General features: G+C 39.4%; 1 protein-coding gene across 1 annotated transcript in view; it reads right to left on the reverse strand.

The window, feature by feature from the left end:
* The window catches only part of hdac9b (histone deacetylase 9b), a 56980-nt gene extending 43498 nt beyond the window's left edge, over positions 1-13482 (reverse strand). The window contains exons 1-2 of the mRNA XM_056234419.1: positions 13192-13482; positions 12880-13005 (exon numbers count right to left, since the gene is read on the reverse strand). Coding sequence (XP_056090394.1) covers positions 12880-13005; positions 13192-13207 — 142 coding nt within the window. The 5' untranslated portion in view covers positions 13208-13482. The remainder of the gene's footprint in view (positions 1-12879; positions 13006-13191) is intronic.
* Positions 13483-17011: the final 3529 nt, after the last annotated feature.

The following is a 17011-nucleotide window of genomic DNA, read 5'->3' on the forward strand; positions in this document are numbered from 1 at the left end:
GATCTATATAATGTCATTATATAGCCTATCAGTGAGTGAAACATACAAACACTGAAACTGTTCCCGTGGTGATACTGGTAGAATATCGCATGGCTGGAAAAGGCTCTCTCAGCCAAGCAGAATCGAGAACCAGAACAAACTGTTGTATATAATATAATATAATATAATATAATATAATATAATATAATATAATATAATATAATACTGTATATAGCCTGAACTGAGAACAAATCTGTGAACTGGATGCCACATGCCTCAGTGTTTAGAGATCAGAGATCACAACACAATAGTGGAATGCTGAGCCTCCTCGCTGAGTTAATCTGAGGTTTTATCTCACAATAATCTCTACATCTCAATCCATCTCTCTGGAAACATTCCATGTCCTCACAAGCACAAATATACACTATAACCTGCACACAAGGACTCTCTCGCTCACACACACACACACACACACACAAACACACACACACACACACACACACACACACACACACACACACACACACACTTCATGGTCCTTATACCCTGCCATTGACAGTCAGTAATGCTAATCCATTACCTATTTAGGTATGTTACTATTTTGGGGATATTCATGCTTTACAACCAAATTGCTCAATCTCACAATTTTGTTTAATGATCATACTTGGCTCGAGTCTCCCTGTGTTATGCAATATTAAATTGAAATCTCTTTAATGAAAACAATGGCGGGGGGGGGGGGGGGGGGGGGGGGGGGGCATTAACAATGAAGACGTCAAAGTAACTCCAAACTGACCATATACAGTAGCAAGAGTCCAATAAATGTCCAATAAAAGTAACTGATCTGAGGATGTTTCTTACATAATAGCTTAAGCTTCATTTGACTCAGTAAATCAGATCCGTCCTCTGCATTTACGGAAAAGCTCGCAGGAAAGCTCAGTTCAGCACTGATCAGGACTAGTATATGCGTAAAAAGGTAGGGGAAAACAGGAAATTATACATTACAGGAAAGGAAAAGGCAGGTTTCCTTGACTGCTATTGTCTTGGATGTTACCACCTACGCCATTGTGGCTTTCCATGACCAGGGTGAATCTGGTTTCCTAAAGGTCCCTGAGAGAAGTACAGCACAATGAACAAAACAGATGACACATTTTTCCTTTTTTTATTTGCAGAGAAGAATAAATGACATTCTCAAAGGAGGGTGACTCAAGCTTGACAGCAGTATGAAAATTGAGCTTTTTTTTTAAGAATGGAAGAGTATTTTTAAATAAACCAAAATAAGCCAACTATCTCTTTTCACACTATCTCTGGCCTTAAAACTGAGCTCAGACCTCTTTTTGGTCCATTTTACTAAGATAACTTTTAACTCACACTGTTGTTATTACTGTTGTTATCACTGTTGTTATTGTTTAAAGCTGCAGTCCGTATCTTTTCCTCTGTGTCGCCATCTCTCTGTTCGAAATCTGTAACTGCAGTGATTCGCGGAATTATCATCTTTACGTGGGTTGTAAATCGGCATGAAACAGCGCGGATGAACACAGTGTTTTGAGGCGAGTGCTGCTGTCAGTCACCGCGCCGGTGTGGATACTGTCATACAGAATCACAGATTCATTTTTTGAAAGTTTGACCAACATAAGAATTTTCATAAGAAAATGTCTTCTGAACAAGTAAGTAACATCCATTTTTGTTCTGACCAACTAAGGGGGAAAAAGCATTCGACATGATAAGCTTCGTTAGATTTAATCAACGCGATTTACAGCAACCGTGCAAATTATAGCCTACTTTGTTCTCAAATTGTTCATGTTAACAACATCACATCAGCATTGCGTGACTAATGTTAAATTTAATGTGTTTTATGGTTACCTGTGTAGTTCAGAATTCATATTCTCCATAATAGCAAAACGAGAAAGGCACAACAAAGGAAACTCCATAACTGTGTGAATTAAGAAAACGTACTGTTACACGATTGAACTATTGAAATGTCTTAACTTACTTGTTCAGCAGAAAAAAGCCGTCTCTTCTTCCGTTTTGAACCCCTTCAAAACACGGAGCTCACGCACTTTTCAAAAGCCCCGCCGATGTTTAAATCCTTGTGTTCGCATGAGACGGTTTCTTTCTCTTTCTCTAGCCACCTTAAATCTGAAGTACGAAGTCTTTTGGTTTTTATAACTGCTGAATCTCCAGTTGACACTGATGATTGTTGTTTGGATCTTTCTGGATGCCATAAGTTTAATTATGTAAAGTGCTGCGAGAAAAGCCTATACATCTAAACATCTCGTCACGCGCAGTATAGCCGGCTAGCCGAAACTCCTTCTTTATGTGTACGGGTGTGACGTAATGACGCAAAGACATGCTCGAATTTCCCGCGGAAACCCACCAGTACCACTGGAATTAAAATCATTATTACAAGCTAACCGTTTTGAATCTAGCTATGGCAAGCAGATAGTTTTGACCACTGGCAGAATAAGTTTTTTTTAATATAATTATTTTGGATTATTTTTAACTTAAAAAAGTTACGGACTGGAGCTTTAATTCACACTTTATTGTTTTAACATTATTTTGTTTTATTGTATTAATTATAATATTAATTTGTATTTTGTATTAAACAACAACAACAACAATAATAAGAATTGTAGCATCTTAATTTACAATGTTCATTTGATTTCAGAGGGGTTCAAGTCACTTCCGGTCACTTTGTGTGTGTGTGTGTGTGTGTGTGTGTGTGTGTGTGTGTGTGTGTGTGTGTGTGTGTGTGTGTGTGTGTGTGTGTGTGTGTGTGTGTGTGTGTGTGTGTGTGTGTGTGTGTGTGTTATATAAGGCAAAATTATTATCAAACTGCTCTCCACCCAAAGTTTGTTTGGAATAGAGACCACTTGAATTTATTGTAGTCATTGTATTAATATAATATAATATAATATAATATAATATAATATAATATAATATAATATAATATAATATAATATAATATAATATAATATAATATAATATAATATAATATAATAAAAGTTCTAATTTGTATTTGTATTAACAATGCATGTAATAAAAACAGTAATACTATATTGTATAATAATATTTTGCCATTCAATTTAGTATTATTATTACTATTATTATTAACAATAATAATTGAACTGTAGAATACTGTTGTACAATATTAATATAATTAATATCTAAAAATATTATCAATTATAACTGTATTTACAATTACAACTGTATTAACAATAATGCATGTTGTAATAATAATAATAAAAGTATGCTATTATACACTGTTTTACCATTTAATTTATTACTATTAATAATAATTAATAATATTTATAATAATAATAATAATACAGTAGAATATTGTTTAACAATATCAATATAATTAATATCTAAAAACATTAATATAAGTCTCTTCTCGTTATCCCCGTGATGTTGTGTGGGAGCAGCGGGTCTTCATTATTAATTGTCAGAGGAGCTCCCAGAAGCCTGTTATGAGGAGTGGGACACAGATCAGAGGGCACATCAGGTCAGCCCACTCATTTGGCCAGAAGCTCACAGTGCCGTAACCTCCCACAGAATGTTTCTAGAGAGCACATTTACCCCATCCATCCTTTGCGTCATTTATCCTTCTTGATCCCTCCTTTCTCTCCCTTCCCAAAAGGCTCAACACAAATAAAGAATGTCTTAAGTACTGTTATAAAGCACACAATTGTGCAGCACAATAAAAACTGCTACCTAATCCTAAAATAAGATTCCAAATATGGAATATACACTTAAAGGTAGAGTTTTCTCAGAGATAACTTCACTTTTCTGAGCAATCGGTGTCAAGGTTATCCTTCAACTGTGATAGGTTTTATATTGTATTATTCAATGGGGAAAAAAAAGACATTTATACATTTTAAGTGTGAAGTAGACTTCCAATTCTACTCCAAAGAGAGTTATTTTCAGTTAAAGGGGTGGTAAAGTATGATTTCACTTTTCTAACTTTAGTTAGTGTGAAATGTTGCTGTTTGAGCATAAACAACATCTGCAAAGTTACAACGCTCAAAGTTGAAAGCAAAGGAAGATATTTGCTTTTAAAGAAAAGGACTACAACAAACGGGTGGTAGGGACTACACGACATTCCTCCTGGGTTAGTGACATCAGCAACCCCAAAATGTACATAAACCCCGCCCCCGGGAACACGCAGTCCATGTTGAGAAGAGGAAGAGTTGTTGTATAAGAGTACATTTGTGAGTCAGCTCAAACTTTAGCATCCATCTTTTCACATGCAATAGAAAGTCACTATGACAGAATATCCTAATTGAAGATAGTTAACTTCACATCAGCAACATAAATTCATCAACGAACCATTCAGGGACAGCCTGTTGCATTCTACATGTTGTCACTTCTTCTTGAGTCTCTCCATCTTTGTCTGACTCCGTTTTAACCACAGACATAATAAATACATAGACGCCCTATTGGCCGCTTTGGAACGTTGCTGCGATACGTCAACGGGTCCGCCATTTTGCGGAGGGCAAGACTGCGCTGTGAACAAATGTAAGTAAACGGGGGAGCTGCGTTTTTTCTGGATAAAAACAAACTGTTTTTACATTTATCAACCGATTTCAGTGGTTTGTATGTGGTGTACAAAAAGTTCCATCTCTAGTTATTTAAACTCTCGATAGTTAGACTTGTAAAATATTTTTTTTAATAAAGAATGGTCAATTAAGCTCAGGCTTGTCATGTATCTGGCTTTTTATTCTTGGATAAGAATGGTGAAGACCCCCATAATGAGATATAATTTAAGTTTTCTTATTGTGGAAAAAGCATTTTCTGTGATTGACCAGATTTTAGCAATAACAAAGATAACTGATGGATCCTTTATAATAATACGTTATGGTACAACTACAGTGCAATGCAAATAGTAAATATAGCATAAAGTGAGAAGTAATAGTAAATAGTTTAGTCAATAAAATAAACAAATAGTATACAGCAAATAAAATAGTAATGATTAGTATAATTATATAATATCATAAGTACAATAATACAATCATAAAAATATTGATAATAGCATAGTTTATTAATACTATAATAATAGCAATAGAATAAGAAATATCAATTACAGAATATACACAATAAAAAATAAGTTAAATAGTGACTTTAATATTTAACTCTTTTTGTTAAATTTCAGTTTTATTGATCAGTATAACAGAAGTAGCTTCAGTCAAACATACAGCAGGATACAACCCCAGATAGCACAAGTCTATTTGATGTTATATTTACATCTGGAAGACGTATTTTTAAGAGTGTTTGCTCATCTGCAAGACGTCTATAGGACGTTTCCTGTCAGATGTCAAATAGACGTTTAGAAGATGTCAGTTTAACATGCATTCTAAATCATTACATCTTAAAGACATCTTCTAAACGTCTATTTGACATCTGACAGGAAACGTCCTATAGACGTCTTGCAGATGAGCAAACACTCTTAAAAATACGTCTTCCAGATGTAAATATAACATCAAAAAGACTTGTGCTATCTGGGACGTTAAAATAGCCTAAATATAAAGTTATGAAACTTCACTTTGCCCTCAGCCAAAACGATTTACCAGGGAACCATTTATAGATTAATGAGACCAAAGATCGCCCGTTAGATATACACAAGACGAATTATATCTCATGTTTAACCACTAGACTACAGACATCCGAGTCAGCGGCAAAACTTCCAATGCACTGGCCGAGGGACGGCTGTTCCAGGCGGGGTAGACGAGCGCTGAGCGCATCTTACAACTCCGAAAACGTCAGATCAAATTTTTAAATAGGCGCTCTCTTTATAAACAAACCACAGATTTGAGCTTTAAACAACTACATTGTCGACTGAAAAACTATTTAAACTACATTTCGTGACACAATAACAGTAGTATTTTTAAATTTATCCTCTGAACGTTACTATTAGGCTACTAATTAAATCATGACCAAATACAACCAAAAACAAACGTTCAGTCTTGCTTGTGAAAGCTAATTCCTCGAAAGCTGTTTTCAATTGTGTGGCGATTTGTACAGCCCCAAACAGCGCACAAAACATGCATTTTTCTCAATTCCCGGTATGAGAGGTATGGGAAAGTTGCCATCCCCAACATGGCGGCGCCGTTGACGTACGCTCCAGCGGCCAATAGGGCGTCTATGTATTTATTATGTCTATGGTTTTAACATCAAAGGCAGAACAGTTTCTGTAATTTTAGTGTGTCTGCGTGAGGTAATCGCAGCTGCTAACACAGGCGAGCTCTTGGAACCCCGCCCTCTGCAGCAGCTCATTTGCATTTAAAGGGCCAGGCACAAAACGGTGCGTTTTTGCAAACCCTCAAAAAGTGACAACTTTTACATGCTATATAAAAATATCTGTGTTGTATTTTGTGCTAAAACTTCACACACACACTCTGGGGACATCAGAGATTTATTTTACATCTTATGAAAATGGCATTTTACCACCCCTTTAAGCACTGTTTCTGAACATCCTTCCCTGAAACACCTCGATTGTAGTCTTGAGTTTACTGCCAGGAAAGTACACATCACAGTATTCCCCATTTAAATAATTCCTGCCCAAAGCATATACGTAAAAAAATGGGCGAAGCCTGGGTGAGTTGTGTGTTAAAACTCAGTTATGGTAAGGAGCGTGACATTTCCAAAACACGCTTGCAAAGGTTAACCAATCACAACACACTTAGCTGACCAATCAGAGCACATTGTGCTTTTCGGAAGGAGGGGCTTCATAGAGACTGGAACTAAACAGAGCATTACTGATAGACTGGGGAAGAGAGGTGCAGTAATAATATAAAATATGTGTAAAAATATTTATTTATTTTAAACATGAAAAATCAATTTTGGGGCCATTGTATATTTAGATTTTTGGTCTGAAAAAGTCATATGAATATCCTTTTTTAATTATTGAATCTTTCCTTGCTCTTTTTTTTTTACCATCTCAAGTCACCATTTACAAAGGGAAGTGAAAGTTTATGTATAGACACGCAGTCAGTCACATGCATATACACCACATGCTGTGTTTAGGAGTGGTTTCAGAGAGCCTAACCGCTCCTTTCATCCCAGATCTAGTTCCGCCCTGGTCTTTCCAACGAAACCACTGCGATGTCAGCCACACTAACAAGCTGTAAACCTCTCATCTTTGTTCTCTCTCTCTCTCACTCTCTTTTAGACAGTAGGGCTAAGAAAGGCAACAACCTCTCATCTGAGGTAACTATGAGATTTGTTGGCTTTCCACTACAAACAGAATCAAACAGATGCAGTTGCAGAAGCTAACATGACATCAGAGCCACTAGCTGCATCCCTGGCCAGGCCAGAAGGACTGTGGCAAGGCTTAAAATAGAAACTTCATCGCCTTTCATCAGCCTTATCATCAAGCTGCAGATGACAAGAGAAAAAGAAAAACAGAAGACAAAGAGAGATGGAAAAACTGTAGTATTGCCTACCTGTTGCAAAGATTTACTGTAAGATGCATGCACACCACTAGTATAAAGTTTCCTAAAATAAAAAATACAAATACTATAAAGATCAGACAACATTTATAACAATTAAGATTAACTAAATATAAGACAAAGCAAGTTAACCGAGACAAGTTTCAAGCAAGAAGCACCTACACCAGTAGGTGGCAACAAGTGACTGCGTGCGTTTATAAGCAAGTCACTGAATCATTAATTTAACTAATTCATCCAAAAACATGGATTCATTTAGGACTGAAACAAGTAACTGCTATTTTAAGAGCTATTCACTGAATCATCTACTTAACCGATTCATTCCAAAAATGATAGCTGCACCTGAAATTACATACTGTCTTTGAAGGTACTATATTTTAGTAGTAGTAGTAGTTTAGTAATAGTCTTTTATTGTCATTACAAAACATGCTGTACATTAAAAGGAACAAACTTTTGTAGTCAGGTCCCGACAATATGCTGACACTGAAGAAATGATGGACAAATTGCGTGTCACTGGAATTGTATCAGACCATATCGTGCTAGAACAATATTCAGAAGCCTCCTGTCAATCACACACATCTGGGGTATATTGCTTCCCTGTTTTAGACACCAAACAGGGGCACCACTTAGTGTGACTAAAGCATGTGGAAACTTAAAGCAACTTCACATTTCTCATTTCACGCCTTTCTATGCAGCGCTACCCCATAACTCACCAGGACGGCCCAAGGGAGGGGCAGAGCAGGTGCACTGCACATGAAAGGCCAGAACAAAGGGCCGTCCAATCACAGAGCGTGGTGACCTGGGCCCCGAGGATGATGGGACCTGGTCAATGTCACCCTGAAATGTCTGTTACTGCTATCAGGGTCAAAACTAGTATGTGTGGTAATGGGAATCACAGATCTCACGCTGAGATGGAATGCAGTCGTTCGCACCTGTCTTGTTGATAACCGCTAACATTCCACAACATTCTACAACTTGCTATAAGACAAATTACAAAGGGCTCAGCAAAGACTTTTTTGTTGATTTTAGTCAAATTATTTTGCAGTTAATTCCAATATTTCGAGTCTTTTTGGAGAGAGGTTCAGATTATTAGCTGGAGATGAGAGAAGGCGTAGTAAATTAGGCCTGCCCTAAAATAACTCAACCTTCAATGTCGGAGGCATTTTATGACCCTCCAGAGAGTGAAAGAATTAGTTCTCTTTCCTTTAGACTTCTCTTGCCCTCAGCTTAACAGACAGTCCTGCAATAATTAATTACACTAATTATTACTCAATGTGTCCGTCCTCACTGTAAACTGAGATATTCCCCCAAAGTCAAGAGTTTTAGAACGTTATAAGCTATCATCTGTCTACGTTTACTTTGAATTTCTGTGCCCTCAGTGAGTCACAACAGAAAATCAATGCACATGTGCATACATTACAACATTTGTTCAGTATTACCCAGATTATTTGTGATAAAAGCTTTAAAAAGTCTATAAATAATTTTTTTTCATGTTTATTTTTTTCTTGCTTTTGAAATTAAACTCCATTGAAACCCTTTTCAAATTCGCTAGTTTAATGTGTCTGCTAATAATTTCTAACAGTGGAAATACATGCAAGAAGGATAATGCTGTTTTATTTGTTTTTCCCAGAACAGTCATTCTGCGGTGGAAATTACGTTTGAAACATTTTTTAAATAAAATGCTGACTCCCTCATCTTGCTAAAGCTTATTTAATAACTAGCTTAATGCTGAGTTGTTTCAACCCATGTTTGGGTCAAATATGGACAAACTCAACTGTTGGGTTTAAAATGTAATTTAAAAATTCAAACCAACGGTTAGGTTTGTCCATATTTGACCCAAAAATGCGTTGAAACAACCCAGCATTGTTTTAGAGACCAAATACACATATTACAGTATTTTCACACTTTCACCACTATTTCTTTAAATTGCAGCTTGACTGGAATTGGCACAATCAAAATATTACAGTTTGAAGTATTATGATATTTGCCTTGAATGTTCTTTGTTTTCTTTACACATTATGTCTCATATTTCAAATCAAGAATGCACTTCACTGACACTGTTGTCTCCATGGTAACTAAGTACACTAGGCTTTTGGTTTGTGGTGGAAAGGATTACACAACCAGTGGGTTAAAATGTACATCAATTATTTTCACACAATAAATATTGAAATAGTTAAAAGTGTATTTCACTTTCACTTTGTAAAATGTGATTATAGGTCACACATTATATTAGGTGTCTCTATGTACATAAAATGTACTCATTGTTCATGTTGTATTGCAAAACACTTTGGCTGCCATACGGGAAAGTGTAATGGTGGGTTAAGGTGTAAAGGAAGGTTCAACAGATGTAATTATAGAAATGAATTACGGAGATAATTACATGCAGGTACACTGTAAAAAAAATTAATCAATAAGTTATGACAACATGTTTTTACATTGCTTTAACTCTTCAAAATAAGTTAAGCAATTTTCAACTTTTTACTTTAGAGACAAAGCACAACCAAAACAATGTTCTTCTGCAAAATGCATGCAGTTCTTTTAAACCACTAGAGGGCCAGAAGTTACATAGTATCCTTTAATGTGAGCTTCATTTAATAAAAATAAAAAATGAAATCGGTTGTATTTAATACAAAACAACCCCTAAGAGACAGAAGTGCCAGAGTTGAAGAAACGTCCATAAAGGTTTGAGTAAGCAGTTCAAAAAGCCGTGTGACTGTCAGCTGGTCACATCTCCATTCTGCCAGCAGTAGAAGGATGAGTATGACATGTGTGAAGGGCCACTGCTGCTGAGAGATGGAGCAAACCACAGATGCATTTGCACAGAATTATCACACTTTTCCGCACACGTTTTCTCTCTCAAGGAGAAAAACAGGCACAAAATCTGTCGAATTTTTCATATTTTTACATCCACTTGCCTTAAAAACAGTACAGAAAAACGAATGATGCAGTACATTGTGCATTGCTTCTTTTATCTTTTACCAGCAGGTGGCAAAACTTGAAAGCCACAGTTTAATTTATCGATCCGTTGACTCAAAATGCAATTCTGGACTGAGGTTGCACAAATCATCAACAAGTTTCTGAGGATAAGGGCTTCTTTTAATCCCAAGTGCATATTTAACCATACAACCAAAGAGGGTCTAATGCAAAATACTCCCCAAAAAGCTATTCAGTGTATTGTGTTTTCAGATATATGTGCTGGTGAGTGCAGGTAAGTTGTTTGCCTACCGCTATGGAAATGAAGACAGCTTTGTTACTTTAAAATCTGATGCTGTTGCTTAGAGACCATGTTCTGCGTCAAGCCTGAAATGGCTCCCAATATAGAGCACAATAGCTCTCGTTCTGTTCGGCTCCACCCCTGTCTGCACTCTTATTGATTGATCTCCAAATGGATTAAATCTAAGATTAGATCACTGGTACGTATGTAAGCTCATCATTACGAGGGTACCATGATGCATGGCGTACTCTGATTCTGATCCATACCGGGCCACAAGTGTGAAATCGACCCATGCTGCTCTCATTGTTAGGGTTCATAATCCTCCTAACACTGTTTGACAAGGAAATATTTACTCTGAACTACACGTTTCAGATCAAAAGGTCTGATGAGGTGAACGTGTCTTTCATATGATCTCACATCATTAAAATGTCTTAATCACCCATTTGGTAAAAGCAGGCCTACTCATTGTGTCTCCCTTCCGTTTCTGAGAAACCCACAAATTACAAAAGAAGCCTTTCAGTTTTTAGAGTCAAACAGGAAGCTTGTGAAAGGACATCTCATGAATGTACTATCCTATTTGCGCAAGGATGTGTGAAGCTTTCAGCGTTTCCTCTTTCAGGCACATTACACTTCCCCATCCAAGTTTCTCTCTCACAATAACAGCTACCAAATCCCTGCCCACACTCCAGTTTTTTTTACAATGAAGAATCAACAGGGATATACAAGTTAGGGAAAAAGCGCATTATATATGCAACTTTTCAAAAGTTTGCAGTTGGTAAGTTTCTTGCACCAAGGCTGCATTTCTTTCATCAAAAATCCAGTAAAAAAACAGTACTCTTGAGAAAAAAAAAATTTAATTAGGACCTGATTTCAATTTTAATATATTTTGCAATGTAATGTATTCCTCTGATAGCAAATCAGCCATTACTCCAGTCTTTGTCACATCAGTGTTGAAAGCAGTTCTGTCATGACAACTCTCTGGGTGTTTGGCATGGTAATGGATATGAGAATGTTGATATGTTTGATCTTGACGGAATAGATCGCGAGTAATAGCGAGTACGGGACTTGCTACTGCCAATACATACACGACATGCTGCTGTGAGCAAGTAAGACATGCTGCTGCTGTACAATATAGCGCACATGAATTACCCATAGCAGATCTATACAGGTGGAGCTGGGGAAGGTGGAGGGTTTCTGAAAAAGCGCTGCAACTGCTAAAACAAATGCTGACCGAGTATTTGAAAGTTGAGCAGCGAGCTCATTGGCTACTGATACGGCAGGAACCAATCAACTGTGCCCTATAGAGAATGATGTGATTGCCAGCAGATTGAGTTAAGTACTTTGAGAATCAGCCTTCACCATCTAGAGTTTCATGACAGAATTGTGTATTTGTGCTGCAGCATTTATTTGAAACAGAAATTACTATTTCCGTTTTTTACTTCAAAATTTGATGTTCAATTCAAAGTGTTATTAATGGATTAATTAATCTATCAAAGGGAATAGCTACAGTTACATCTTCAGCTAGTCAGCTTGAGATCCTTTCCATCTAAACTAGATATCTCTCAAGCCTAGAAGTGAGTGTTTTATGAGCAGTCGGATAACCAAATGCATCCGTACAGTCACGCAGAGCCAAAGCACAACCAAAACAATGTTCTTCTGCAAAATACATTCAGTTTTGTATACAAAGTTACATCGTATCCTTTAATGTGAGTTTCATTTAATATAAATAAAACATTAAATATGTTGTATTTAATACAAATAAACCCCAAATAAAGGGGTTATTTGTTATTCCCTTGTCATTATTTACTAGCAATTTCTGAGGGAAAATTGTTTCTGGACATTGTATTTTTCTTTACTTCTACACTTTAAAGTATACATATTCTACAAAACTTGCCTCTGATGCACTAACCTCATACTAAACCCATAAGTCTATAAGAATTCCAAAATATATCAAATATTAGATTATGTTATCAAATGTTAGATAAAACAGTAATTCATTATTTTTGCATTTTTCATGACTTTTTGGCACATTTTAAATGAAGCATTTTTGTCATATTCAGTGCTATTTTTGCCCGAGCCCTGTTAATTTTTGGCCGTTGAACACAAAAAGCGAGAAAGTATTGTCTAGTTTTGCTAAATAGTGGTTTGGTCTGTCACAAATTCTTGTTTTGTAAGTCCACTTGCACAATAACACCATCCAGTACTTGTTACAGAGACAAACACATACTGTATGATGCCACTCACCGTAGCCCCAGACTGAGTGCTCTGGCCTGATTAGAGTGTTAAAGGGAAAGAGCTGAGCTCTCCTGTCCCATCCTAATGGCCCATAGGATCCGTGTGTCATATAGTTGTCACAGCCTTCACCTAAAGCTGTTATTACAAAAACAAAAAACATTTACTATATGGAACAGAGAAAAAAAAAACAGTGATACATTTCTCAATGTTATATTAAAACATACCATAACACTATGATACATAATCTAGACTGTATCTTTAATGTTAGGATTGGCCATAGACTTTCATATATTAGTTATCGACAGTTTATTGTGCACTTACCTTTCTTGATCTTCATAATGTAGTCACTCCTCTGTTGCAATCTGAGATCAGTCTAGCACACGCACCTCATTCATACACTCTTACACTGTAGATTCCTGTCAGAAAGTCAGCAGCAGAGGAAGTGGTGTCTGATGGCCATCTGAAGTTTAAAGGGCTCTGAACATTGTCTGAGGATATGAAAAAGTCGTGCTCTCACAATTCCTCTTTCCCCATCTCACCGGTTTGAAAGGATTGAAACACAGCAGTTATGTGGGGACTGAGTCATTGGCTGCGTCTCACTTACTGTCACACATTATTACAGCACGTTCTAAGTCCTACGCTACTGTCAGAAAACTCACGCTTGAACGCTACAACATATTTCGGTAGCACCTCATGAAACCTGTGTAATAAAAAGCAAAATACAACAGTTAGTTGTATGAAGTCCTTGAATTTGATTGGCTGGGTGGCTTCCAAGATAACTGATATTGATCACAAAATTTCCCACCAACTTTTTTCAGCAGCTTTGGTTCTGGAAGGTTTTTTTTTTTTGCCATATGGATTTTAAAAAGTCTTTGTTAAAGTGGTATAAGCTATGAACTAAGATAACCATCTACAATGTGATTTGCAACAAAAAAAGTATTTGAAAATCAGACAAAAGCCAAAGATGCAAGTGTCACGGTAGACGTTTTCTCTGTTTCCTTCTAGTCTCGTGTTTATGTTGTTGTATGAATGCACGTGTGTGAGGGGTGTGTCTGTATGACATCACTTGATCCGCTCCAGCTGCTCATCATCACATCACCAGCTGCAGTTGATCATCACCACACTATTTATACTCACCGTCATTCTCTCATCTTTGTCAGATCGTTGTTTCATCTGGTTCGTGTTGGTGTTCCGGTGTCTAGTTCCTGCGTCCAGTTCCTGCCTTGTGTTCCTGTTCTTCGTCTGGATTCGAGTTCTACGTTTGTCTCACCATCGTCTCTTCACCGCACCACTTCACGCATCCTGACCATCTAGTCCCTGCGCCACCAGCCCACCCGTATCTCTGAACTGTCGTCTGTCCTCAAAATAAACAAAGTGTTACTTGCATCTTTGCTTCCGCCTTTTGGTTGTGACAGAACGATCTGACCCGATATGGAAGCAGCAAGCGAAACCGCCTCATCCCTGGAGGATTTCATCAAGTCCAGTATCTCACGGATGGATTCCCAGGAGAGGAACATGAACGAGTCGGGTCGGGCTATTCAAGCTCTTGTGGCGCAGGTGTCCGAGCTCACCCAGCAATTCCAACTTATGCGAGCTCCCACTGCGCCACCCACGCCGCCTGTTCCCCCGGTACCATCAGAGAACGTCTCCCAGTCAGAGCCCCGCCTACCAGTGCCTGAGAGCTACAACGGTGAGCCGAACTTTTGCAGGGCATTCCTAACACGTTGTTCGATGCACTTTTCTCTGCAGCCCAGGACCTTTGCGAACAAACGTAGCAAGGTCGCGTTCGTGCTTACGCTACTGACTGGGAGGGCAGCGTTATGGGGGACGGCGGTGTGGGAGAACCAGGATCCATGCTGTGCCTCGTTCCTGACACTCTCCGCCGAGATGAGAAGAGTGTTTGACCGCGCAGTCGCGGGAAGAGAAGCGGCACGGATTCTCGCAGACCTCAAGCAAGACGAAGGATCTGTATCTGATTACTCTATCGAGTTCCGGACCTTGGCGGCAGAGTGTCAGTGGAACGAGGAGGCGCAGTGGGACATGTTCCTGCATGGGCTGGCTGACCGCGTCCAGCGAGAGATTTACGCCATGGACTTACCTACTACTCTCAATGGACTGATCGAATTGGCGCTCCGTGTGGATTCTCGACTCTCCCGAGTCGAGCGTCGGAGATTACCCGCTCGGGTGTCTGGAGCGGTGGAGACTCTGCGAGCCAGCGGCGGGGACGCGGTCAGCCCCGTCTACGATCACGAGCCCATGCAGGTCGGGCGAGCTCGGCTTTCCCGGGAGGAGAGGGAGAGGCGGAGATCCCAGGGCCTTTGCCTGTACTGTGGTGGAGCGGGACATTATGCTTACAACTGCCCGGTAAAAGGCCAAGCCCGATAGTAAACGTGAGGCTACTATCGGGTGGGATCTCCGCCAGGAAGACCTCATCGACTACATCTACCTCCACGCTCCTCCCGGTAAGACTAAGATGGTCAGTCCACCAGCACGATTGTCTTGCACTGTTGGACTCCGGGGCGGAAGGTAATTTTATGGACTATAATTTCGCACTTTCATCCCAGATTTCCCTCCGACCCCTCACTCACCAGATTTCAGTTCACGCATTAAATGGTCAAGAGCTTCCCATCATTTCTCACACCACTGAAGACATCACACTTATTACCTCTGGCAACCACACCGAGACTATTTCTTTTCTTATTTTGGACTCACCTCTGGCACCCGTTGTTCTCGGACATCCCTGGCTGATCAAACACAACCCTCGTGTGGACTGGATTAATAAAGCTGTGCTGGAGTGGAACAAGGAATGTCATAAGTCTTGTCTTGTGTCTGCTTGTTCGTCTGTACCTGTTTCTGTGTTTCAGGAGGAAGCAGGGGATTTGTCTAACGTGCCCGTGGAGTATCTGGACCTGAAGGAAGTGTTCAGAAAGTCTCGCGCTGCTTCTCTCCCTCCGCATCGTCCCTATGACTGTGCTATAGATTTACTGCCAGGTAAGTCTCCGCCTAAGGGCAAGTTATATTCACTTTCGATTCCTGAAAGAGAGGCTATGGAGAAATATATTTCTGATTCTCTGGCAACCAAGTTCATTCGCCCTTCCTCTTCTCCAGCGGGGGCGGGGTTCTTTTTTGTGGGGAAGAAGGATGGATCGTTGCGACCTTGTATTGATTACCGAGGGTTGAATAACATCACGGTGAAGAATACTTATCCTTTGCCGTTGATGTCTTCAGCCTTCGAGAGGTTGCAGGGAGCATCTATCTTCACAAAATTGGACTTACGTAACGCTTATCATTTGGTTCGCATTAGGGAGGGTGATGAGTGGAAAACTGCTTTTAACACCCCTAGGGGGCACTTTGAATATTTGGTTATGCCGTTCGGGCTGTCCAACTCCCCAGCAGTTTTCCAGGCACTGATCAATGACGTGTTGCGAGACATGATCGATCAGTTCATATATGTTTACCTGGATGACATATTGATTTTTTCCTCATCTCTCCAGGAACGTGCAACACGTCCGACGAGTGCTTCAGAGGTTGCTAGAGAATGGGCTTTTTGTCAAGGCGGAGAAATGCGATTTTCATGCACAGTCTGTTCCTTTTCTAGGGTACATCGTGTCGTCCGAGGGAATGCGGATGGACCCTGAGAAGATCAAGGCTGTGGTTGATTGGCCAAGTCCAGATTCACGCAAGGCCCTGTTGAGGTTTCTGGGGTTCGCCAATTTTTACCGGCGTTTCATTCGCAATTTCAGCCAGCTAGTCGCGCCTCTGACTGCCTTGACCTCCCCCCGAACTGCGTTCAGGTGGTCTGACTCAGCCGAGGCTGTGTTCTCTAAACTGAAAAGCCGCTTTGTTTCAGCTCCGATTCTCATAGCCCCTGATTCATCACGTCAGTTCGTGGTGGAGGTCGACGCGTCAGAGGTGGGAGTAGGAGCAGTGTTATCCCAGCGTTCACCTGTGGACGACAGGGTGCACCCTTGCGCGTTTTTTTCACATCGATTATCCCCAGCCGAACGTAATTATGACATTGGTAACAGAGAGTTGTTGGCAGTCAAGTTGGCGTTGGAGGAGTGGCGTCACTGGTTAGAAGGGTCAGGGGTACCTTTTATTGTCTGGACTGATCATAAGAATCTCGAATACATCAGAACTG

This window comes from Rhinichthys klamathensis, unplaced genomic scaffold (genome assembly GCF_029890125.1).
Source record: "Rhinichthys klamathensis goyatoka isolate OS25496 unplaced genomic scaffold, OSU_Roscu_1.1 h1tg000395l_1, whole genome shotgun sequence".
NCBI classification, from domain to species: Eukaryota; Metazoa; Chordata; class Actinopteri; order Cypriniformes; family Leuciscidae; genus Rhinichthys; species Rhinichthys klamathensis.